Source organism: Chaetodon auriga, chromosome 19 (genome assembly GCF_051107435.1).
Source record: "Chaetodon auriga isolate fChaAug3 chromosome 19, fChaAug3.hap1, whole genome shotgun sequence".
Classification (NCBI taxonomy): Eukaryota; Metazoa; Chordata; class Actinopteri; order Chaetodontiformes; family Chaetodontidae; genus Chaetodon; species Chaetodon auriga.
The window spans coordinates 22,133,917-22,160,000 of NC_135092.1; the positions used below are offsets into that span (position 1 = coordinate 22,133,917).

Consider the following 26,084-nt stretch of genomic DNA (forward strand, 5'->3'; position numbering starts at 1 on the left):
AGAGAACACAATCCTCTCTCCAACATACAGAGCACTCAGAGAACTTTCTTCAAGGCCAGTTTGAATATCTGAGGTTTATTTTATTGTACAGCAGCAGAACAAAGAGACGAAGCCGTCAGACTCTGAAATGTTAACAGCTGTAAACAGGCAGCGTTTAGTTGGTCTGCTCAATAATTCACTGAGAGAAAAAGAAGAAGCTGCCGCAGTGTGACAGCGTCTCACTGGAGCAGCAGCTTAAACAACCACATTGAGGTTTTTGTAGTTCGTCTCTCGTACCTTCACCAGCGAGCTGCTTTAACTGACTTCAGTGATTACACTGAAGTGCAGCTGAGGCTGATGGGAAGGTCTGCTGACGGAGAAACCCTCGTTGTGGTCTGATCAGCTTTAGGCTGAGAGGAAAACTTCAGTCTTTACTCTTCAAACAGACAGTTTGGTGCTTTTTGGGCAGCAGCAGAGAGCTTCTTGTTAGCTTCTGTTATCATTTCACAGCCAGAAAAGAAAAGCTCAGTGGAGCGGTCACTGGGGAAGAGCCTTCAGATACAGGAGATGAATTATCCAACGAGAAAATCATCCGTTGTTTTAATCAGTGTTCTACACACTGACTGCTACCAGTCCTGCTGAAACAGACTGAATACATCAGACTCTGCATTGGCATCAGCTGTCGAGCAGACTCCACGTTACCTGTGTGTACCTCTCCAGTGTGTGTGTGAAGGTGTGTGTGTGGTAGTGCTCCAGCAGCCTCTCCTGCAGGTAGTTGTGACAGAGCTCAGACCAGCTGGCTCCTCGTTCCTCTGCGGAGTGTCTCGGGTTCCTCAGGCCCGGCGTGTCCACCACCATCACCGAGGCCAACGCCAGCTGCTGACTGCTCAGAGCCCTGCACGCGCACACACACGCAAAGACACACACAAACACTCTTCATCACGTGACACCACCCCCTCATCATCACAGGTGGCCGCTGTGAGTATTACAGTCGAATACTGGAAGGAAAACAAGCAGCGTTCATTGAAATCAACAGAGATCCATATGGCACCACAGACAGTCGGTCAGTCAGTCCAGAAACTGAAGCTCCTCACTGACAAAGACGTACACGGATACTTGAAGCAGAAAGAAATACTGTGTTACAAGTAAATGTCCTGCGTTCAAAATGTTATTCAAAGGACCAACCGGAGAGATTTTGAGGGATCTTCTGGCAGAACATGGTGGAAATAAAACATTGAGAAATATGTTTATGCATTAATGCTTTCAGCACGTTGAAGGTGCAGCTGGTAAACGTGGAGCCGCTTCATTTCAACTTTAATCTGTAAATATAATCATACATCATAATGTATTTGTTTTATTTACTGTAGTTTGTACCATTAATCTGAACCTGCAATGTAACTAAACAAATGTAGCTGAGAAAAGGTACAATATTTGTATAGTACACTGCAGTGGAGTTGAGTAAGCGCCTCAAAATTGTACTTAAGTAAATGTACTTAGTTACTTCCTCCACTGAGAACAACATCTGTCCAGTAAATATAAAGATGTCAGCAGCGGATTAGCTTAGCTTAGCAGAAAGACTGAAAAACACACTGACCAACATTTCTAAAGCTCATTAATTAACACGTCGTGTCTCATTTGTTCAATTATTTCTTGCCAAAATGTCAAACTGACTGATCCACACTCAGCCGGCAGGTTTAATCAGCCAAACAACGAGCTTTGAGAAAACGGTCTCGAGTGGATGAATATGACAAACACGAGCTTTGCGGTAGAAGAAGAAAACCACGACACAGGTGTGGTCTGCTGCTTCGTGTCAACAAAGTGAAGAAGTCAAGCTTCTTCTTCTTCACTCAATTTAAATGTCAGCATGTCTGATCTCTCGACACAGGTGTCCTCATGCAGCTGTATGTATGCTGACTCTGTCTAATGTCAGAAAACAGTGATTTCTCAGCACAGGTGTTTACCTGGTGAACAGGTGCTCTTATGAGCGGCCATCAAACCTCAGTTTATATCGTTCAGTGTCTGACAGCAGAGAACAGAAAGGTGTAAACGAGAGCAACTAAACAGGTGAACACAGAGAGATTAACCAGCTGAGACTCAGACCGTCCGTCCTGCCCTTTAATAAACAGCAAACAGGAAGTAAAGAAGAAGAGATTCTTCTGGTTTCCTGTTGCTCAGAGACGTGAGTGACACATGTCTATGCATGAGGAGCATCCGTACCTGTTGATGAGTGAGACCACAGCAGTGAAGAGCTCTTCATAGAGTCCAGCAGCCATTCCTTCAACACACTGAGCCGCTGTCAGCCTGGGACCTGCAGAGACCAGAACCACAGACCTGGATTCACCTGGTTCTGCTTTAATGAATGCATCATGTGGGACGTCCAACACTTCAGAACTCTGATTAAATTCACTGCAGGCCTTCATGGTTGGTGTCAGCTGAAGACTCTGTCATCCCATGTGTGTGTGTGTGTGTGTGTGTGTGTGTGTGTGTGTGTGTGTGTGTGTGTGTGCGTCTCACCCTCCTCTGCCTCTGCAGCAGGACTCCGCTCTCTGCTGCCCCCGGTGGCTCTCTGCAGCAGCTGTCGGAGGTGATGTTTGAAGACGGCCGTGTGCAGCTCGTCCCCCTCGCAGCCGAGCACGCCGCTCGCCACCTGAGCGCTGTCGAAGCTCAGGAACTGTCTCCTGCCCACTGAGCCGAGGCGGCGAGGACACACAGAGGACATGGTTCACTCAGGATGTGTTACTTCAGTAAAAGTACCAACACTACAGTGAAGACATCCTCAAAATATACTCAAAGTATCATCTGAGACATGACAAAAGTACAGTTTTCTCTTATCCAAAGTCAGTGTGTATGTGTGTGTGTGTTCCTCACAGGTTTACTGACAGGGTGTCAGTGGTGGTGATGGTGATGATGATGATGATGATGATGATAATCTGTCTTACCTTTACAGGCTCCAGCAGCTCCCAGGTGGTAAATCCCAGCCAGAACGTGCCAGATCGCCTTCTGCTCGCTGGCTGAGAAGCCGAGCGTCTCCATGGCAGCCAGCAGCTTGGTGAAGGCGACGGACGCCCGCTGCTTCTCCTCGACCTGCAGATGGACGGACAGACAGAGACAGAGGGACGAATGGACAGACAGGAAGAACAGTCACATCTCATATCACATCCTGAGTCTCATCACTGCTGGATTTCACCTCTTCAAGCAGCGTCTTTGGCTCATTTGTCTCCTCTTTTTACTCCACGGCTTCACTCTTACATGAGCTCTGTGGTTGAAGCAACATCATCAGCTCAGAAAGTTCTGTTTTCTCATTTCATGCTGATCTAGAAATGTTTTCTTAATGTGTAAGATGCTGTGAGGAACAGTGTCAGATGAAAGATTTCCTACCAGCAGCGGTGAGATCACGCCATAGTTCTGCGAGTCAGAAGCAGATCTCAACTTCTAAAGTGTCCTAAACAAGTCATGTAATGAATATATGTACTTATATGACTGTTACAACACAAACAATGAAAAGAATAAAGTCACCAGTGTTGGAAAGTGAGTATGTAACTTCATATGAAACCTCTCAACAGCAGGACGTCACAGATTCACTAACAATTGAAATGTTAGTCAACAGTTCAGCACATAGAGGTGGAAATATTCATCTAAAGAAATATTGCTGAAGAATGTAAGACATTAGAGTGCAGGTGAAGAAAACACCTTGAGGAAGATCCAGACTGCTCGCTGAGCTCCGGTTCCAGTGTTTCATCCACTTGGTGTTAAACTTTCCTCAGAAAACACAAAGTGTGGTGGAAACTTTGGAGAAACATTCAAATCATTCGAGCCTCGCCTCATTTTCACATCTCAGATCAACAGTTTTGTATCCAGATTTACTGCACTTTCATTTCCTCTTAGACACATTTACAAGAGATCATAAATCTGATGAGAATCCACCTGGGTTTCAAACCAGGGTCAGCACTATTGAACCGCCTCACTGATCCGACGTCCCGCTCGTGGGCGGAAGCAGCGTTTCCAACCGTTTATTTTTCTTCCGGTCTACTGACACTAAAGCTACGTTCACCTTCATACTCATATTAAACACCGTTTAAAAGCGGAGATTCGCCTAAATCGACTGATGATTCAAACCATTTCAGAATACAATCACAACAAGAGGCTCAATAAACACCAACAACAGCTAAAAAAAAACGTTTTAAAAACTGAGGCAACACTGAGGCAACTCACCGGTTATGATCGATAAAACTCCGACAAAAACGGTCCGGAAACACCCACAAAGGTCCAGAAGATCCACTACAGTCAAAATATTTAGTCCAAAACATGATAATAATCCACAGAAAGATGTTTTCTCCTTTAAAATTAGCAGGCAATCAGCTCGTCTTCCACTTGTCTTCGGTGTTTTCCGCAGAAACTTCTGGAAACAAACAGTCGGCGCCATCTTGGTTCAAGTTATTTTGTGGAGTGTCAGGTTTGAAATGACTGACTTGACCAATCACGATCCGCCATATGAAGTCTATCAACCAGAGCAGCCAATAACAGTGATTTGAACAGAAGGACCTCCTTCTCTACTTCCATGTGAAGACTGAGCCAATCACAGCCAACTGTGCAGATGACTGACGCTTTGAAGAGCCAATGAAATTCTGAACACACCAAACTGCCTCTGAAGTGGTTTAATTAAAGCTTCAATCACCTCAAATCAATGAATTCAAGTCTAACAGGGATATCACTTCCATTCTGAACTGATAAATATAGAAAATGGCCTCAATATAAAGATAAAATCTAGCCAAAATATAGTATAGATACCTAAAATGTGAATACTGATGGCCAAAATTTAGATTCCATGAATATAAATACATATTTCTGTATATAAATAAATGGCAAATTTTTTGGAGAACACCTAAATATACCATCAGAGAAAACATGAAAATATTCAGTTTCTTTGGTATTTTTATCAGCTTTTATAGAACTGGACAAGGAGCTGTGCTCTCATTGTGTTTTCCAAATAATAAAGCCCAGATATACTCATCTGCAAGCCTCTATTAGCAAAAAAAATATTCAGACAGAAAAAACTTCTACGTCAGTGTGTTTAAACTTCTATTACTCAATGGCAGCAGCACTTACTGTGAAAGTGTGCGTCACCTTTCAAAAGAGACCAAAACCATTTCTGTACTCCAAATGATTCGAGAGCAGCGTTCAGTTTACTTTGGGTCTGCCTTGGATCGGCCTTTCAGACTCATCTTTACTGGACTGGTAGAGGGTACCAAGTGATACCAGAACAAGGAGAAACTCCACACCAAAAAGACAACACGTGAATGAATGGTATTTATGAAGTTTCATCGTATTCTCTCTCTCTGATTCTCTCCCACACCGATCATTCAGACTGGATCAATGAATGCTAACTCAAACCTCCTCCACAGGAGCTTTTAACAGTCACATTTCAGTTTGTCTCGAATGCTTCTTGGATGTATTAACTCTTCAATCGATATCCTGTTGTGCGATCCGCCCGACAGGCTCGATGTGACTCGGTGTAATGTGTGTTTGTGCTGCCATCCTTCCATTATGATCCACTCATGTTTCAAAATCCCACTCAGCGCCGTCAAACGTTGAGCATGAGAATTGATTTTAAGTAAATTAGTGGTATTTTCCATTCAACATTTAAACTGTTGTCATAAATGTGCCTGAATAGACTTTTTTCACAGCAGACATCAGAGAAGGAAAAGCACAGGCGTTACTAATAACATTAACAACGGCTCCATTTTTCATCATTCGTGTCATTATGTGTCACAGGTGAGTCGGTCTGCTCAGGTTAGTCTGCTGTACTCTACCTTGGTGGGATGAACGATACCAAAAGAGTTGGACTCAGGAAGCTGATGCAGCTGCAGTTCTGTCCTGATGGAGAACATTCAGAAACCTCAGAACACGTCAAACATATGTACGACATAAACATTCAGAGAATTTACCAAAGTGAAAGAACCAATATGACACTGTGGAGACTCTGCTACAAATAAAGGTCCTGCATTCAACATCGCACTTAAGTAAAAGTGCACAAGTACTGTCAGCTTCATGCAGTAAAAGTACACATTCTGCAGTAAAATGTCTTCTGTGTCTGATCTCTGATTCTTTCTCTGAAACTTTACTTTTATCTTTGATTTTGTTGGTGAAATATCAAATATTTGGACAAAAACGATCATTTAAATGAAAACGTGAAATGTCTATCGGATTGTTAACTGGTTTGTTACGTTTTTTATGTGACATCTTAATCTGCAAAGTAACTAGTAACTATATCTGTCAAATTACCACATTTCCATCATAAGTACCAGTACCTGAAAATGTTAGTACAGTTTGTGAGTAAATGTACTCAGTTACTTCTACCTCTGGGGATTACCTCATCTCTGTGCTGAGTCCTGCCAGCATCTGAGAGAAGACCAGGAAGTTACTCTCTCCTTGAGTTTTCTGACACACTTTCCATTTGTCCAACATCATCGTCTGATGGAGCAGCAGGAGGAGGTGGAGGAGGGAGCAGAGGGAGACGTGAGTAACTCTGCGTCAGGGTGGCCATGACTCTGTAAAGTGTGTGTGTGTGTGTGTGTGTGTGTGTGTGTGTGTGTGTGTGTGTGTGTGTGTGTGTGTGCGTGCGCGTGCCTGTAGGTGTCCAGCAGCAGCCTGTCCAGCGTGGTTGAAGTCCAGAGTGAAGACCATGGCGAATCGAGACGAGGCGTCGCTGTGCTGAGAGCTGACGCAGCTGAATGACTTCATGATGGTGAACATGGCCTGAACGCGCTCCACTGGGGACAGAGCAGACGAGTTACCAGCCTGCACAGCGCGGCCGTGAACGCATGCAGCCGCTGTACTCACCGCTGATCTTCTCTCCGGTGGTCCCGGCTTGTTTGAGGAGGGCGTGCATGAAGGCCTGGCACGCGGTGGTCTTGCCGGTCCCGCTGCGTCCCACCGCGCACACACTGTGGTCCCTCCTGGTGCCGACCATGGACACGTATACCCGTTTGACCAGAGCAGCCAGAGCAGGAGGAGCGTCCCACACTGACTCCCCTCGCCGGGACTTTGGAGTCTGACAGAGAAGAAGGAGTCAGGACGTTAAAAACAGGTTCTTTTCCAGAGGCGCTCCTGAATGCGGCGCGTTCAGTGTGAGTGGACTTCACCTTGCTGTGCGCCTGTAACGGAGGCCAGAAGTTGACCAGGTTGGGTCCGGCGTGCGTGAGCGGCATGTTGGCTTTAGCTCGACAGCTCAGAGTGTGCAGGACTCCACATTCGTTCACGCTCTGCAGGTCGCTCAGATCCTCACACAGGTCCAGCTCCGACGGGTTACACTGCGGAGGAGGACGATGGAGACGCCGTCAGTCCACCCCAGTGTCAGCAGCACACAGAGGGACACTGAAGGGAAAAGGACTGAACTACCTTCTCAATCTCATGCTCTGTCACGTCGTGCAGCGAGCCGTCGCTCTGCAGGCGGACCCTCACTCGGCCCTCTGGGAGCTCAGGTGTGCCTTCATCTGGCTTCAGATGGGTGGCTGGAGCGAGTTCATACCAACCAATCAGAGAGCACCGATCCAACCTCCCTCACTGATAGAACACCTACAGGTAAAGCTGTCCACTACAGAACACCTGATATCAGCCCTGAGTCCCCAGAGACAGGTCAACCTGGAAGAGTATTCTGATCCTTCACTGAAGTAAAAGTACCAACACAACAATGCACTCATCATCATACTTAGAGTAAAAGTACTCACATATTGGCTGTAACATGTACTGAAAGTATCAAAGGTTTATATTCAGTCAGACAGTTTCATCCATTGAAGTACATTTACTCAAGTACTGCACATAAGTGCAACTTTGAAGTATTTGTACTTTGCTTGAGTATTTCCACTTCCTGTTACTTTATACTTTTACTCCACCACATTTCAAAAGCAAACATTGCACATTTTCCTTCACTGCTTCTTCTTCAGACATTTAGTTTCTCCAGATTCAGATGAAAGATAGAACCAACCAATAAATGATATCATCATATCAAAGAGACTCACACACTGCCCAGCAGTACATAAAGTCATATATGTAACATGTACATTAATGAAAATACAATTAGCCAAACCATTAGTGATGAACACATTAATGGAAATTCATCTGAAAAGTAACTACAGCCTTTTAAATAAAGTGGAAAAGCAGCAGAATATTTCCCTCTGAAATGTAGTGAAGCACAAAGTATCATAAGTACTTGAGTAAATGTACTTAGTTACTCTCCAGCTCTGCTGTATGGTCGTGTGTTTACGTCTCTCTGAGCTTTTCCTGAATAATTCTCTGATCCCTGCGTGTAAAACAGCGAGGTCAGGGGTCGGGGGTCGGAGGTCCATATGAAGGGTTAATGGGATTAGAGCAGTAGATGGATGGATGATGGATGGATGGATGGATGATGGATGGAATGAACAGATGGATACTGAGCAGATTCGAGCAGCAGCATCAGGAGCGACTGCTGTAGTTAACACACAACATGATTTGTGGGTAATTTCTCAGGCTCATAGATTAGAGGAGATTAGCAGAGGACTCTTCTGATCCACACACATCACAGAGAAGATGTCTGTGTTCACACTCGTGTTCATGGCCAAAGCAGCAGATTATGTGTTGGATATTTATGCTTTGTCTGTCAAAACACTACAATACCCATGAGCCTCTGCTGCTGTTGCTGCAGAACCAAGTCAGTCACAGCTAATTCCACAGGTGTTGTTTGGATTTCTGAATATTTCAGAGTTAATGCAGAACTGATCCAGGATCTGGAGGTAAACTGGTTTAAGGTGATTTAAGCCCATCATTAGTGCAGCAGGTCACAGAATTTAAAGCTCTGTGATTGGCTGCTTCTCAACAAAATTCACTTTTTATGTCTGCAGACGTTTCTGTCTGGGAGGTTAATGTGGATCCAAACTGTAGAAGAAGAACTTTGTCTATTGATTAACTCACCTGTGATCAGTTCTGTGTGTGTGTGTGTGTGTGTGTGTGTGTGTGTGTGTGTGGTTGTTTTAATGACTCACCGAGGGTGAAACCGTCCTTGTGAACATACCACACAGTTCCAGCTTCATACCAAACATCCCTCACCTGAGAGAGAAACAAGGGAACCACAGAAGAGCAAAACAAGACAGAAGAGCTGTGAAACGCTGAAGTGCTGCCACGTACACATATATGTATGTAAACATATATGTGTGTACGTGTGTGTGTATGTATATACATACATACATATAAATATATACATGTATACATAAAACAATTCTATTCTCTCTCTCATTAAACTGCATTAGTGAGCAGTTTAAATATTTGTTTGTTTATTATATATGATTGTTTAATATCTTCAGCAGGAACCAATGAGCTTGGAGCTGAGAGTCACAGACAGGAAGTCACCAAACAAACTGCGCTGGTCGGTGTTTCTGTGTTACCTCTGGTCAGAGCTAGGCTAGCTGTTTCCATCTGTTTCAAGTCTTTGTGCTAAGCTAAGCTAACTGGCTGCTGGCTGGAATCGATCTTCTCATCTGACTCTCGGGAGGAAAGCAAACAAGCAAATAAAATATTTCCCATAATGTTGATCTTAATTCATCAGAAAACAAATGAACTAAATTTAATCACTCATCTGTAAATGAAAGCGTAAACGTGTCAGTGCCTCCAGGGGCTCGCCTCACACTCACCTCCCTCCTGTCCTGCTCGGTTATCGTTGCGTCCGCCTGCCTCCCCTCCGGCTCCTGCCTCTCCTCTCTCTTCTCCACCTGCTTCACCTCCTCCACCCTCCCCTGCTTCTGCTTCTGCACGGTCTGTGGCGTCTTCTTGCTCTTCTCTGACATCACATCCTGTTGCGGCTTTGGCGGCTCCGGGGTCACTTCCTGTCTGGTTCCCTGTTTATCTCTGGGCTCAGGAGGGACTATGAGCTGGCTGTTGTCGATCAGCTGCTGAGCCCGGAGGGACATCTCGGCCTCCAGGATCGGAGGAGTCTGATCGGGGAGGAGGAACTGCTGCACCAGGTTGTTGCTCAGTTTGTTTGGCTGCAGGAGGAAAAAGGGAGTTTCAGGAAGAGTTCAGGAAGTGCTCTTCTTCCTCTGGCACTGTGATGCCACTCACCGCTCTCTCGTCTTTGACCTCCGGCTCTTTCTGTTTGGTCTCCTTCTCGGTTTCTCTGACCAGCTGTTTGAGGAAGCCGCCCGGCACAGCCGACAGAGGAGGAGGAGGAGGGACGGCCGCGGCCACCGGCGTCTTCTCCTCTTTTATCTGTGGTCCCATCGATTGATGCAGCAGGTGGAATCAGACAGACAGCAGGTCACTGTGATGTGGAGGTACGATAAAAGCACACTGGACATGCAGCTTCATTTCCTCCACATGCAAACGTAACAGCTCCTCCAAAAAGGATTTTTTAATCAATAACTGTCTCTGAAGCGCTGTGAGTAAACAGGACTCTGCCACCTCTACGATGTTCTTTAACTTTAACCTTACTTTAACATTTAGATGTTTGTCTCAGACTTTCTGCCTCCGCTCGACTCCCTGAAACACGGATGAACACTTTCTAAAAAACGACATTGAAAGGCTTTAAATTCTCTTCTCTCAGTGACAGCAGTTATTTCACATTAAAGATTTCAGAGTTTTCTGGTTTGAGGTGGGCGGGGCTCCGTTGGAATAGGACATCATACACATACATGCACCAATCAGCATGCAGCAACATTTAGCTCACAGCTAACAGGTTAGCTGAGTGCTGAGAGAAGCATTTACTGTTGGACATTTAGTCATGAATATTTAATTAGTTTCTTATAATCTGAAAACGAGTTTCAGCAGCTTTAAGTTCCTCGTAAAGCTGAAGAGATCAGTGTTTTCAGAGAATCGAGGACGCTGTTCGTGAAGGACGATGTTTTCAAAGCTCTGAGCTCTGCAGAGAACATTTCATTCACCTGCTCTGTGTGAAGGTGAAGCTCAGTCACTCACAGGCTTTACGTTTACGTTCTATTCATTAGCAATAAATATGCTTCGAGAAGAATTCAGTTCCACATTTATTACATTTTTCATCACCATAATGAGGAAACTTTTTAACACGTGTGTGTGAAGTGGAAAAATGTGGACACTGAATGCATCGACGTATTTCTGCAAACGTTGACTGCAGGCGACAGCTGAAGCCCGACTCATGGCTTTTACTTCTGTTTACGAAATTCGAGACAGTTTACTTCATCATCATTTAACCACCAGAAGTGAAACCGCACACAGGACTGTGCAACCGTCCACCCCACCCCGCAGAAGTGTTGGGAGGTGTTTAATTAGCTAAGCTAGGCTAACCATGTGCTAGCATGGAAAACAGATGGTGAAGACAGTCTGCGGCTGCAGGTAAAGAACCAGGTTGTTCTCTTTTGGATCCACGTTCAGGGCGTGACCAGAAACACCACCTTCCTACACCCTGAACACCAGGAGCGAAGTGCAGTCAAAGCACATTATTGGTCTAACAGACACAGTTCAGGTCAGCGATCGTAGCCGACAGGAAGCAGGAGTCAGACCTCGCACCTCCTCACAGAGTCATCTTCAACCGTAATCTCCTCGACTTTTCACAGTCAAGAATCATTTTCAGAGTTTCCAGCTTTAGAGGAAGGATGACTCAGCGGGTCTGACGGCCGCCATGAGGGAATGAGAGCTGTCAGACAGCGAGGTGGCCAGAGGCCTGACATTAAACTGACAGGTATCACCTGCTGACACCTCAGGGAATATCATAAAGGTCAGCAGAGGACAGGTGACCTCCTTCTATGACAAAGCTACAGAATGAGAAACTTCGGCAGGAAGCTGAATTTAACATTATGAACAGACTTAACATGAGCAGCTCAACATGAGTCCAGCGCTGAGGCCAGATTTAGACCAGGATCCACACGAGGGTGCTTGAAACTGCTTTTATTCTTCTGTGCTGGATGACTAACCGGAGAAAAGGTGTCGGCCGTGGCTGCAGCTTTTAAAACATGTGCTGGAGTGTGTCACGCCATGAACTGCCCAATCTGTCTCAGAGGTCGTTGAAGTAGATTTGAGTCCCAGCGTGGTTAAACGAAGTGTTCAGACCGTAACTTCAAACCAGCTCTTTGTCTCGTTCGTTAAAGGACACGTCTGCTACAAGTCGGTCTGGTATGACCGTTAGCTTATAGTGGCTAATGTTAGCAAACTTTAGATATATATTACTGTGTGACTTACTGCACGTTTCTGGCAGTTTGTTAACTGTTAAACTACAGGTTTCCAACTTATACTTAAAAAATACATTATCACGTAAAAGTACATAGTCACTGGAAGTACTTCTTATGGACAATATTGTATTATTATTACTCATGTTAATGTGGCTCAACAAGGTGGAGCTGATTCTATTCTGACATATTTAAAGTATAAACTTTCATGTACTTTAAGTTTTTTTTTTTTGTATTTTTAGAATGCAGGGTTTAACTTGTAATGGAGTGTTTTTGCATTATTGTGGTACTTTTACTTCAGTCATGCAGTAAAAACATTTCCCCTTCATGTTCACTATAAGTAGAAAGTCATACATGAGATTTAAGCACTTTTGTGAAGGGAGGACGTATCGATTGTAGAAAGAAGTATTGATGATCAAACATGTTATTCGGTCTGTGGCTTTAAGAAGCTCGAGCTCGTTCACCAAACATGCAGGATGACTAACAGGCCAATCAGCAGCAGGCGGCCTTCACGGTGACGTGTCAGGATGATTCAGGGTTAGAACAGAGGGTCCACTCACCATGTAATCAATGCTCCCCTCTGACACACACACACACACACACACACACACACACACACACACACAGATTACATGTTAGTGTCTGATGAACGCAGCATGCAGTGAACTGCACCTCCCTTCTTCTCCCACAGTTTCAAGCGTGAAGACAGTGCCATGGTTTCACTGGGGGAGGGGGGGGGTCAGGGTTCAGGGGTGTGTGGGAGGGGTCACACGGATGTCAGCCAGGTGTGATGTCAGAGCGCCGATGTGTGTGTGCGCAGAGGAAGACAAACAACCTGGTGACAGTAGACAGTTAGATTCACGGTGTCGTCAGGAGCCGAGAAAATGATGGAAGAGAGTCAGATCAGCTTTTCAACGTCAACACACATGCACGCACGCACACACACACACACACACACACACACACACACACACACACACACACACACACAGCGTCTCTATTCTGACTCCTCGTCTTTCTGTTAGGAGGTCTGACGTCACATGATCAATTCAGTCTTTGTCGGCTTTTCACGTGTCTTCATCTCGACATACTGGACCTTCATTCATCAGGTCCACACACACACACACACACGCACACACACACACACACACACACACACACACACACACAGACGCCTGCTGGACGGTGAGGAACCAGCTCAGATGATCTCACATAAATAACAACATGCAGTCGATTTGTCCGTTTTCATCCTTAAGCTCACATTTATTCTCTGTGATTGATTGTCTTGATTGTCTGTCACGTTTCTATTAACCAAACATCCACGTTAGCCTTTCCTGCCATCAGAGAAAGCGTTGTGCACCTCAGAAGCTTTTTGGAGGGCTCCAGTCAGACGTTTGAACCATCGTAAAACTGAACCTGCGCCTCCAATGAACGACGGCGCTGCTTTCTAAACCACTGCCAGCTCTCTCTGCTGCCTCTGACTCACATCACTGCTTATTAATAAACCCACTGATCAGTGTGATCGGGGTGACAGCACTTTGCCTCATCCTGCAGTGCAGAGGTTACCTGTGGGGTCCCTCAGGGGTCCATTCTTGGCCCTTTACTGTTTTCAGTTCACACGTCACCTCTGGGTCTGTTACCTGTCTGCAAATCCTCTGTCACGTCACTGACAACCCAACAACTTAAAGCACAGAAGAGGCTGCGCTGACAGACTTGATCATCACTGTCTGCAAAGTGTTCAGGAGGCTGGAAATCCTGTCGCTTTTTAATTCTGACGGATTTCCTTTAACGTAACAAAGACGCCGCTGAGATCTTTTCTTTCATTTTGGTACAGAAAAACCTCCTTATTCTTTGTTTCCAGCCAACTGGACGACTGTAACGGTGAAATCTGACCGTGTTCCTGCTGTTCTGGCCTCTTTGCACTGGTTACCAGCAGCCCCCAAAACTGAAGTGACTTCCACTGGGAATGATGCCAGCTGCTCAGCGCCCTCTTTTAAATCACTATTAAAGACTCATTTTACTTACTTAAACGCTGGTTTTTAATTCAGTTCTTCTCATTAATCAATGAGCATTTTATGTCTGTCATGAGTCTTTTTTACAGCAGGCCTTTCTGCCCTCTTCTCATGTGTCAGTCCAGTATTTTCAGCTTTCTCGTCTCATCATGGGAGGTGAGCTCACATTAAATATTTGTCTCATTTTGGTGGCGTGTGTCTCACTCCAGCCCCGTCCTGTAAACTGCATTCAGGCTGTATCAGACAGCATGAAATGCTGGCCTCTCATTGGGCGACCGGTCCTGTAAACAACTCGAGAGCTTCGACGGGACGAGGCACTCTGCCAATCAGGACAGCGCTTCTCCTCACGCCGACAAACAGCAGCAAATCGTGTTTTCACTTTAAATCCAACAGGTTTACATTCACAGTTTCAACCTAAAACCATCCTACAGCTCGTCAATGACCAGATTCAAACTGTGCATCCCACACGAGTGGACACGTTTATGACCAATGAGGAGAAATCTCCTCCTAATGAGCCACCAGTGGCAGAAACACCATAAAAACCAAAGTTCCAGTGAAGCAGACATTCGGTCTGAAGCCAATGTCAAATCTCACCCAGCCTCTGGAGCACACAGGCCCCGTCAGGCCCCGTCAGGCCCCGTCAGGCCTGTCCCTCCGACAAATCCTCTATAAATAAGACCTGCAGTGTCTTCATGTCTGTGGATGGCGGACAGTAAGCGACGCACACGGCACACGGCGGCGTACCTTCCAAAGTGGCAAAAAAGCGGCTAAAAGATCCAGAAGGTTAATGGAAGATCCCGTGAGGCCAAACGAGAGTCCCACTGTGTCACAAACAGCAGCACAGACGCACTGTGAGCAGGACAGACCGAGCCGGGCATGTGGTCAGAAATAGAGCCACACTGATAAGCAACACGGTGGGCTGGAGGCTATAAATATCTGCAGGCGGGGGGGGGGGGGGGACACGACCCTGTTTGGAGAGCTGCTGGATGCCAGATCACAGAGGAGGACACATGAGAGAGCTAATGAGACATGAAAAGACACACAGTCCACAATGAACGTGCTGGTTTTCATATTTTAGCTGCATAGGAGGCAGCTTTTCTGAGGGTGTTTGAGTGCAGGGGGTGGGGGTGGGGGGTTCATGGATGCCGGCTGTTGGACGGGGGACACGAGCGCACATGTGCAGATCTGCAGATCAGCTGTCCGGTTTGATTGACAGCTCCAGCTGAGGTGAGGAGGAGCAGGAGGAGGAGGAGCCTCCTGGTTCCCGTGAGGAAGAATCAGCAGAACTGGCTGCTGGAAACGTGTTGACATACGAATAACCTGAATCCAGCTTTCATTCATCCTGTTAGCGGCTCGTTAGCTCCCGTTAGCTGCTCCGTGAGCTGACTGAAATATCTCCGCCAACACTGGACGGATTCTCACAAAGTTTGTTCCTGTCAGCATCAATTAGAACAACTTTGATGATCGTCAGCTCAAAATATTACAGGTACAATCGGCAGGTTACCACAACATTCAAACATGGCCGCTCGTCCACAGCTGGACACCAGCGCTCCCAGTCTGACGGTTTTTATTAAGTCCTGACCTCACCTTTAATGTGTCCAAAACTTTGGTTTTATGACCAAATTCCTGCAAAACTAAAGGACTTTCCCATCAGCCTCGGCTGTACTTGTGTTTATTGCTAACTACAAAATGTTAGCATGCTAACATGCTATCTAAAGTGCCCCGAGCAGGCAGTGTGTAGTGAGCTCACACTGGACTAAAAACACTTTTAAATGTGCTCTTGATGGATATTATTCTCCCATGATGCAATGCACAGGAGGTTACTTTACAGGTTGAAATGAATTGTGTCTGGTGGTGAAAAAGTACATTTATTTGTGAGAGTTTGTGAAGTTTAGCTGCTGTGAGAGTCTGACTGAAGTGCGACATCATACATGCGACAGGCTGAGTCAGAGATGGTGGCTTCAGTTCAGCGTTCAGAAACGTTTGATCTCATGTTTCTGATCAATTATACATCAAGAATACATTGAACTTGTTGCAGATACATTCAGTATGAACACCTGGCAGACACGTTCATTAAAAACATTCCCTAATTATGCTGCTAACGAGTCGACAGTCAGCTCTGTGCAGCACTGTGGTGCTTTGAGCTAAATGCTAACAGCAGCTAACGAGGCTGCTAACATGCTAATGGTTAGCAGCCATGACTGTCATGCTGCAGGTGAGTGTGAGCACTGTGCTGTGAGGAGCAGCTGAAGCTCAGGATGGAGGTTTTGTACATCTGGATGTCAGTTAGTGATGAAACCTTTAAAGAACCAAACATCCATTAACTTTGTTTAATGGTTTGAAGCATCAGGACAAAAACAGCATGTGAAAATATTCCTGGAAATCATCAAACCTCCTGCTGGCTCCTCCAGGTTCATCTGCTTTCTCTCCGGTTTTGGAGTCGTTGATTTCATGTCATGATTTGAATTAAAAGCCTTGGAGGCGTCATGAGGACACAGCGGAGCGCTGAGGTACATTAACTCTGCAACGAGGCTCATTTCAGCCACCAAAACGCTGAAATACACACAATGAGGGGCCGGGGGGTCCGTCTGCAGATGGATGAAACTCTGAATGTTTCTTGGTTTTCTTTCTCTCCCAGAACTCCACTTTTACTCTTTTCAGATATTCATTAAATGATGAATTTCATCTGATCATAATCTCAGAAACCCTGCAGATACAAACGATCGCTGCTGGGCTTCACGTTAGCATCTGCAGTTAGCATCGGTTAGCATCTGCACCCAGAACGTTCCCATACAGACTGCAGAGGTCAGAAATGTTTGTTAATGAAGAAGCATTCAGCTCTTTACTTCAGCAAAAGAAGTAGTACACAGTGCAGAAATACTGCTAATACTTTTACTGAAGTAAAAGTACTGAGATCACTCTGCAGAGCGCCACCTTTCACAACACATATTGTTGGATTATGATTACTTCCTTTGACTTTAGCTGCTAAATGTGGAGAAAATGTTCATTTATTATCACTTTACACACTGATTGATGGGTAGCTCATGAAGCTGTATTCATGCATCATGTTCCTGTTGATTGGTCTGTTGATGTGAGGCGGAGCGTCGAGCAGCAGAACGTTTCAAACATTCAGTCAGTTCGATTCAGCTGGAAAAGCAAAGCAGATGTGACAGGAAGCAACACGGAAAAAGATTTTTATTCATGAACTGTTTTTACAAGCAGTCCAACACGCAACTTCCTACCTGTCTCCAAAAAAATCATTGAAATAAAATAAATTTAATAATAATCATTGAATAATATTATCAATTATATATCAGTATTATCATAACCTTAATGGCAATAATAACCCAAAGCCAGTAGTATCTGTGTTTGTCTGTGGCGTATGAAAACAAAAAAAGAGTTTCTGATGTGTAAACCGGAGGAGTTTCTACAGCGAGCGCTCGGCGGAGGGCTCGTCCACGTGGAGGACAGAAATCCACGCACGCAATAAATATGAAAGAGCAAAGAGTCCGTATTCAAACAAAAATAATCATCTGGAACTCGCAGGTACAATATCTAAAGTCTTTATGTGCAAGATTTGAGCTGAAGTCTTCACCACAAACAATTATACTCACATCAAAACCCCGACCTCCCCGAACAGTTTCATGTTGTTTTCTACATTAAATCTTTAAATAAACCTAGAGCTCTTCTCATTCATATACACATATATTTATATATACTTTGATTTTTTCCTGTATGCCATCCTTTTAAATCGTCGTGTGTTGAGCGTGTTTGAGTCTGTGTATGACCAAAAAAAAAAAAAAAAAACGCCATAATGAAGCGCACGTACACACACACACACACACACACACGCACACGTACAGGCACGCACACGCACACACACACAGACACACACACAAGTACAGGCACGCACATGCACACACACCTGGAAAAACGTTTGGTCACAGTTTTGTACCCTTCAGAGACTCCTTCCACTGCACAGTTTGTGTGTGTGTGTGTGTGTGTGTGTGTGTGTGTGTGTTCTGTTTATTTTGGCCGGCGCCGTGTCTGCGGTGAGAAGGGTCAAGGTTCAGAAAAGGAGGCTTCCCATTGGTTCCACTCAATCAGCAACAGTTATTTGGCACATTGAACAACTATTAAGTAACACATTGGGCTAAAAAGGTGCAACAACATAAAGTTCAATGAAAACAATAAAAACCATTTTGGTTTACAAAAATAAAAGACACCTTGAGAGGTGACGAAGTTTCTCTATAAGACGAAGATCTGCCCTGACGCTTAAAGGCTACACAGAAAAGAAATCACGACGCGCCCCGTCCACCTTTTCCTACTGCAGCGGAAATGAATGACGTCACAGACGAGGACTCGCTACTGCATCAAAGTAAAAACCCTGAAATGAACCAACGTCTCCACCCACAGGCCGCCTCCGCCCGCTGCTCCGCCCGCTGCTCTAACAGCGCCTCTGGCCGCCGCTCGAGGTCGAGGCCGGTGAAAACTGCACTGAACTCCACCTGAAACCCTCTGACGGCAGGTGAGCAGGAGCTGATGAAGCACAGCGTCAGGCCTCCGCGTCGCAGCGCCACCTGCGGGTGGTGCTGCCCTGCGTTTGTGTGAACGCTCCTCCTGCAGCTCTGAGACGTTACAAACATTGTTTTCACTCTTTTCAGACCAAATCATCAACCGATCAAATCCTCTGATTAATCGATAACAGCTTTTCAAACGCAGGTCAAACGTTTTTTCACGACCCGGAGGAGGTCTAACCTATGAGAGATCTCTGCAGGCCGCACAAATGCATTCTGGGAAATGAGGCCGGCTCCACCTGCTCTGAGGCGGGAAACAAACAGGCGTCCTCATACATCACAGACAATCAGGCGCAGCGTTTGTGGCTGTTTGTGTACTTGAGGCTGGACTTTGTCTTCAGCTTCAGTCGATCCACGCTAACAGCTGACTGAACCTGCGGCGCTGACCGCGGCGAGCGGGACGATCAAACAACAGCTGACTGAACCTGCGGCGCTGACCGCGGCGAGCGGGACGATCAACCAACAGCTGACTGAACCTGCGGCGCTGACCGCGGCGAGCGGGACGATGAAGCTGTGACGTCAGAGAGCCGCGAGGCATCGACGCGTCTTTCGGCACAAACGTACGTACGAACACGGAGGTCCTCGCCTCACCATCTTCAGACGGACTCTGAGGTGACGCAGCGCAGCGAGTGATTGACAGCTGTCACACCCCACCCACCACCACCCACAGGCCTCCCAGCAGGAAAACGAGCCTCCTCCTGCTCCTCCCTCCCCTTAAGTCCCCGACAATGCAAACACGTTGGACTAAAACACTGAGATGCACAAAGGGTTTCTTATATACACCCCCCCACCACCCTCCTCTTCTTCTTCTTCATACACAATAGTTACACCGTTGTCCTTGGTTACTGATCCCCAGGTATACCAGTCTTCATGGTTCCCATAGCAACCGGCTGCTGTATGTCAGCCAATGGAATCTCAGTCTCTATGGTAACTGGCTGTACAGGAGCCAATCAAAGAGTCTGTGCTTCCTCGTACTTCCTGTTTTCTGCATTGGAATGATCAACCACCACCTCCACCCACGAGCACCCTCCGCCTGTGTGTGCGGGGGCGATCGCTGCCCCCGAGCGGGTCCCCCCGGCGCTCAGGTGACTCAGGTAAATGTTGATGTTGGCACTTTATGCACTTCAGAGGGAGGAAGGGTTGGAGGGAGGGATGAGGAGAACCGGTCGAGCAGCCGCCTCCTCAGTGTGTGTGTGGGGGGGGGGTTGGCGGAGTCCAGGCTGCTGCGGGTCCTGAAGAGAGGCCCCCTTCAGACTGACCTGATTCAGACAGAGCGAGGTGGTGGAGGTACAGAGAGAAAAAGAAAGACAGGGACAAGAGAGGACCGGCGTCCGTCCTCGTCACATTCATGCAGAGGGTCTTCACATGCTGAGTCCTCCGAATGCCCCCCTTCCTCGCCTTGCGGCCCCCGTCCTCTCCGTGAACTGGCAAGGTCCCATGGCAGACAAAAAAACTGTATCGCGCTTATTATTGGTGATTGTGTGTGTGTGTGTGTGTGTGTGTGTGTGGATAAGAAGCTAGTGGGCGTGGTCCAAACACACACTGCGAGGCATCGTGGGCGGGTGGCGGGGAGGTGTCAGGGCAGGAGTCCTGCGGCTGATGATGAGGGGAGGTGGGATGCAGGGTGTGTGTGTGTGTGTGTGTGTGTGTGTGTGTATGTGTGTGTGTATCAAGGTATGTATGTGTGTGTGTGTGTGTGTGTGTATTCACAGGCCGTTGCTATTGCGGTGTGTGAGGGGGGGTTTGGAGAGCTCCACCACTCCGGCCCGGCCCTTCCCGATGACTTTGGGGGCGCGGCGCAGCAGCTTCTGGGCTTCTGTTAGCGCCTCCGTCAGCTCCTTCTTCCACTGCACGAACTCGGGGTCGCTCTGCGGACACAAGAACCAAACAACGAAACCGTCAGCTGTTCGCCGTCGTCTTGCTCGGAAAGTTCAAAGAGACAAACATGGCGGCGCGGCGCTCCCACCTCACACTGCAGCACGAACTGCTTCCCCCCTTTGATGCGCAGCAGGATACATTTCTTGTCTTTAATCTGCGTCTCCTCCACCGTCACGATATGCTCCATCGTCAGCAGGTTTTGCTGTGGATAAAATTGACCAATCACAAATGAGCAAAGGTGAGACACACCAAGCAGAAAGCAGACAACTCAAGGCTGAGCTGCTGGACTACAGCTGACAGGTGAGCACAGGTGAGCACAGGTGAGCACAGGTGACACAGAGCTGCAGGATTTATTACTGGACCCAAAAGAAGCTGTTCTACACGTCAACACGTCAGCTGATGGATCTGAGTCATCGACCTCCATTAAAACTCATCACTGCTGTTCTTCATCACCACGGACACACACACTGACTCTAGAGCCGAGGAAGCGTTTTCACACATGGAACCATCTGTGAGGCGTTTTTAAAGATTTACACCCTCAGAGGGAGCCAATGGGCTTGGAGCTGAGAGGCACAGACAGAAGTCAGACGGTACTGACAGATCCACCGACACGCTGGTCGTTTACGTGAAGAAAAGCTGAATTAGGCCAGAATCAGAGTCATCCTGTTTGCTTTGTAACGATGGACGTGCAGACAACGATCGCTGTCTAAACATGGAGACGAGGAGACCTGAAGCTAGGAGGACGTCTTTATCGAGCAGTCATTTTGTCCTTTGATTGAGATCTGAGTTCGACTCTGAAAAGACGGGAAGGGACGGTTCTGTGAGTTCTTTAAGAGTAAAAAGACACTTTGAAACACCAACGCTCAGAGTTCCTGCACCTGAACGCCTCACAGGGCAGCTCCTCCTGCTCTAACAGAAGCAGCCTGAGGGGGGCGCACAGACTGAAGCAGGGAGGACGTCTACAGATCTAAAAGACAGCAGGGATGCTGAGGACACAGCAGGGACCTGGACCTGGTCTTAACACTCACCCCGTCCTTCAGCATTTTAAACTGTTTTAGCCACTTTTCCTTCAGAGTGGAGTCAGACGGACAGACAGACAGACAGACAGAGAGACAGACAGACAGACAGACAGACAGACAGTCAGAGACAGACAGACAGACAGACAGAGAGACAGACAGAGAGACAGACAGTCAGAGACAGACAGACAGACAGACAGAGAGACAGACAGTCAGAGACAGACAGACAGACAGTCAGAGACAGACAGACAGACAGACAGACAGACAGAGACAGTCAGAGACAGACAGACAGTAGAGCACGCTCTCTTCAGGACAGACGGACATGAAAACGACACAGGCGGCGATGCAGAGCTCTGATTGGTGGACTCACCCGTGACTCGCCCTCCCCCCTCCACTCCACCCGGTTGGGGAACAGGTAGAAGTATCTGCGCTGCCACTGAGTCAGGAAGGGGTTCCCCAGCTTCAGCATGTAGCCGTGCATGATGCAGTCCTTTCCCAGGGCGTAGTCTGCGGGCGGACACAAACACGGTTAGAGCGCCGCCGCCGGTGGCTCAGAGCGCCGTCGTCCACCTGTGGAGACCCTTACCCTCCTCGTGGCCCAGCTGCTTGTTCTTCGCCCTCTTGCGAGCCTCGTTCTTGTCCGTGTCCGAGTTGACGGCCTCGTAGACCGTCTCCGCCACCTCCTGCTGCCAGCGCTCCGATATGACCAGAGGGAAGTTCTTGTACAGCTCCTGGTCGCTGTCCAGCAGCTACGGGACAGACAGGACAGACGGGACAGAGGAGGAGGTGAAGGAGCGGAGGACACTGCTTCAGCTTACGCTCTCAGTCTGCAGGTCATCAGGCCGAGCTGCTTCACTCAGTCTAACTCAGCGTCCTGCAGCAGCTGAGTGTGAATACTGCAGTAATCTTTCAGGAGCTGTGTATTTGCTCACTTTCAGACATTTTGCTCGGGCTGGATTAACATCAGCTCCACCCTCCTCCTCCTCCTCCTCCTCCTCCCCCTCCTCCTCCACACTCGTGTCACCACACGCAGTTATTTCGATTATTGCTTGCGCGTTAATGACGAGGCCGTCGGGGGGAGTAAACATCTCTTCTGTCTTTGCTTTCCTGAGTGTCAGAGGATGAATTACTGTTACTGCAGCCACATTAAAGTTAATGAAGGAGGACTCTAATGTTCCAGGAGGAGACGGGGAGACACTTTATGGAGCCCCGACGAGACTCACCACGTTATTACTGCTTCATTTTTCACACATTAAAAACTCAGCGCGAGTGGCTGATAGAGAATATTTATTTGTTCCTGTGTTGTCAGGTTTTGAGTACGAGCTAAGGTGAGACACGCTGAGCGTCTGGTCAGAAAAAGGTTAAAAACACCAAAATGATTCATCAGTTATGGAGTCATCGTCAGCTGCTTGTCTGCCGATGGACTGACGCTCAGGCTGTGGTGTAAACGAGGAGAACGAGCTACACGCTAACACTCGCTAGCATCCAAAGCTAACGGTTCGGGTGTGATGAGGCTGATGGTTCCAGAGGCTCAGTTCATCTCTGACCTCCTGCATCAGCGTTCATACGACTGCTCGCCGCCTCTGAACGGAGCTCAGTGTGTCCGACGTGGCGTGTGCAGAGGAAAACGTGCATGTTTAGGTTAATATTTAGGCTATCGTGAGTCAGACACATCATCAGCGGTGGATGCTGTCAGAAAGGGGGAACACACGCGGCGTCCGGACGTGCGCCTGCTTACCTTGATGCCCTTGGTGTCCTCCTCATCAAAGGAGCCGATGTCAAAAGCATCTGCGGCGTTCACCTCTCCCCTGGGAGGAATGAGAGGAGGAGAATACTGCAGAGGGAGAGAGAGCACAGAGGGGCGGTGTTCAGGGAGGTGAAGAAGAAGAAGAAAGTAGGATGAAGGAGAAACAGGAGTGAGAGCAAAACAACAAGGCGACAGTCCCACAGCAGCGCTTCCCTGAGCTGACGGGTTACCATGGCAACTGGAACTGTACTGGTCTAATGACTGGAGTAGCTGCTGTCGCTTCAGACGCAGCGCCGACATCTTCATCACGCTGCCGATAACCAGACGGAGCTCGACACGACGACATGTTTCTGAGCTGTTATCACATTTCTGCTCGGTGCAGATTGGTTCATCTGAAATGTGTTTCAGCCAATAATCAATAACAGCAGAGACCAGAGCGATCAGAAACATGAGGCTCAGGAGTCTGCAGACGGATTTCCATGGTTCCAGGTTCGGGTCCCTGCAGGCTCGGGTCCCTGCAGGTTCGGGTCCCTGCAGGTTCGGGTCCCTGCAGGTTCAGGCTTTTTGGAGCCAGCTAAGACTCTTCAGGTCTTGTTTGGGGGCTTTTCGACCATTGCAGATACTTTGCGGTTAATGAGGGGTGTGGGGGGACTTTGAGGGCCACGACCAAACCTTCAGCCTGGTCCTCTTCAGGCAGCTCACTGAGGAAGCTGAGGTGTGTTTAGGATCATCGTGCTGCTGAAGAAGTCGTCCTCCTTTCTTTACAGATGCTGTGATGACTGACTGGAGAATCTATTCGTTCCTCTACCACTGAAACACCCCCCCCCCCCCCCCGACTGCAACGCAAGCCCAAAGCCTGATGGATCCTCCCCCACGCCTGACAGCTGCAGAGGTGTTCCCTTTATGAAAAGTTCTATTTTAACTCCGTCAGTCCACAGGACTCGTTTCTAAAATGCATGTTCAGATGTTCCTCTGCAAACGTCTGATGGAAGCAGGAAATCTTCTTCCATGAAGCTCATATTTGTGCAGATGCACCTTTTCTGAGTCTTCATGAAGGTCTGATTGTCTTTGCAACGATCCCACGAGCATCTGAAGGTCTTCTTGGTCTGTCAGACCTCAGCTTGACCTCCACTGTTCTGCTGCTCTGTGGGCTTCAACTATCAGAGGAGAACATGGCTGCTGGTTGTTGGGACGAGGTTTGAGGAGTCGCAGCATTCGTAAAGCTCTTAAATCTGCATCAGCTTCTGCTCACTCGACCAATCAGTCACATCACTTCTGATCAGGGATCAAACCTTTGCATGTTACGGTATTTCGATCAACACATCTGAAAACAGCAGCAGCACAGCTGGTACTGATCCCGTTTGCTGAATCATATTTATGGACAGACATGAGTCTCAACTCTGCAGAGAAACGTGTTTCATGATCGACAAATAAAACTATTTTACAGTTAAAGTTCAATAATTATCAGTGTTTAAATGCAGGAGCTTTGAGACTGTTCGTGTTGCGTTTAAGTGCTGATGGAAAAGTGGGACGTCCAGCTTTTCACGACTGGAATTAAAAAGGTTTTTTTCTCAGAAGGGACAAATCTTTAATGAAGTGTGTTTAGATGGAGTGTTTCAGTGTCATGTGACTTTATTTTGGATCCTTCACGACCAAAAACAATTCACAGCTCATTCTAACACATTAGTAACTATTATTTAGAGGCCTTGAAGCACATTTGTCAGCAGCGTTGAGACGATCTCTCTGCAGACATCCGTCACATCCACAATGAAGAAAGGTTAAAAAAAGCTGCAGCACAAAGAACAAAGACGCTCGCTCACCTTCTGGAGGTACACCTGCTGCCAGTCAATGCCTTTGAAGAACTGATGCTCCTTCACCTCCGGGGCTCTGCATGTGACACAGACAGGAGGAGGAAGAGGAGGAGGAGGAGGAGGAGGAGGAGGAGGAGGGAGAGGTTGATTTGTTACTTCACGTTTGTCCACCAGGTGGCAGCGTTTGCTGCGTTACTCCCTCTGACAAACAAACCCCATCCTGCAGCGCAGACACTGATCAGCACTCCGGTTTAGTCAGAAGCTGAAGCCAAATCACAGCGCTGATGAAATCAGTCATGAACTCAGCTTCTGTCCCATCGCTCGACGTCCGTCTCCGTCCGTCTCCGTCCGTCCTCACTGAGCCGCAAACTACACCACCCAGTGTTTGCAGCTCTAATGAGGACAGCCAGCAAAATCCATCGGCCTGATGAATTCATCTGCTCGTCAGCGGACACGAACGCTGACAGGACGGAGGTGAACGTGAACTTTGTGTGCGTGTGTGTGTGTGTGTGTGCGTGTGCGGAGTGTGTGTCGTACCCTCGGCCCTGGCAGCCGAGCCTCTTGGAGACGTCTCTCTGCAGCAGCCCCTCCAGCAGATCTTTGAGCTCTGCAGTGAAAGAGTCTGGCAGCTCCACATTCTGCCACAGAGGAAGAAACAAAGGGGGGGGTGAGAACGGGTCGTTTGAAAATAGACAGACATCATTTGCATCTAATACAGGACGTTCACGCTGGAACTACTGCTCCCATAATGCTTTTGGTGGATGTAAACAGGACGTGTGACGTCTGAGGCTCGTTTTGGAGTCAGAGCAGAACCGTGAGCAGCTGTACTGAGCGTTTATTCACGATGGAGAGATAAAGATAAAGAGATAAAGACATGATCAGGAAGTCTAAATCACACTG

The 26,084-nt window shown here is 47.4% G+C and overlaps 2 protein-coding genes across 3 annotated transcripts in view; both read right to left on the bottom strand.

The window, feature by feature from the left end:
- Window positions 1–10,227, bottom strand: part of myo18b (myosin XVIIIB) — a 31,044-nt gene extending 20,817 nt beyond the window's left edge. Inside the window, exons 1-13 of the mRNA XM_076758743.1 lie at window positions 10,069–10,227; window positions 9,642–9,992; window positions 8,997–9,060; window positions 7,378–7,490; window positions 7,122–7,289; window positions 6,820–7,030; window positions 6,607–6,749; window positions 6,350–6,450; window positions 5,790–5,853; window positions 2,919–3,063; window positions 2,494–2,664; window positions 2,197–2,287; window positions 682–874 (exon numbers count right to left, since the gene is read on the bottom strand). Of these exons, the coding sequence (XP_076614858.1) occupies window positions 682–874; window positions 2,197–2,287; window positions 2,494–2,664; window positions 2,919–3,063; window positions 5,790–5,853; window positions 6,350–6,450; window positions 6,607–6,749; window positions 6,820–7,030; window positions 7,122–7,289; window positions 7,378–7,490; window positions 8,997–9,060; window positions 9,642–9,992; window positions 10,069–10,227 (1,974 nt within the window). The remainder of the gene's footprint in view (window positions 1–681; window positions 875–2,196; window positions 2,288–2,493; window positions 2,665–2,918; window positions 3,064–5,789; window positions 5,854–6,349; window positions 6,451–6,606; window positions 6,750–6,819; window positions 7,031–7,121; window positions 7,290–7,377; window positions 7,491–8,996; window positions 9,061–9,641; window positions 9,993–10,068) is intronic.
- Window positions 10,228–17,333: 7,106 nt separating this feature from the next.
- The window catches only part of grk3 (G protein-coupled receptor kinase 3), a 48,536-nt gene continuing 39,785 nt past the window's right edge, over window positions 17,334–26,084 (bottom strand). Inside the window, exons 15-22 of one of the 2 annotated variants that reach the window (XM_076757571.1) lie at window positions 25,722–25,822; window positions 25,194–25,260; window positions 23,365–23,460; window positions 22,213–22,375; window positions 21,997–22,133; window positions 21,639–21,677; window positions 20,699–20,812; window positions 17,334–20,600 (exon numbers count right to left, since the gene is read on the bottom strand). In XM_076757571.1, the coding sequence (XP_076613686.1) occupies window positions 20,439–20,600; window positions 20,699–20,812; window positions 21,639–21,677; window positions 21,997–22,133; window positions 22,213–22,375; window positions 23,365–23,460; window positions 25,194–25,260; window positions 25,722–25,822 (879 nt within the window). In that variant the 3' untranslated portion in view covers window positions 17,334–20,438. The remainder of the gene's footprint in view (window positions 20,601–20,698; window positions 20,813–21,638; window positions 21,678–21,996; window positions 22,134–22,212; window positions 22,376–23,364; window positions 23,461–25,193; window positions 25,261–25,721; window positions 25,823–26,084) is intronic. The other variant, XM_076757572.1, reaches the window with a different exon arrangement.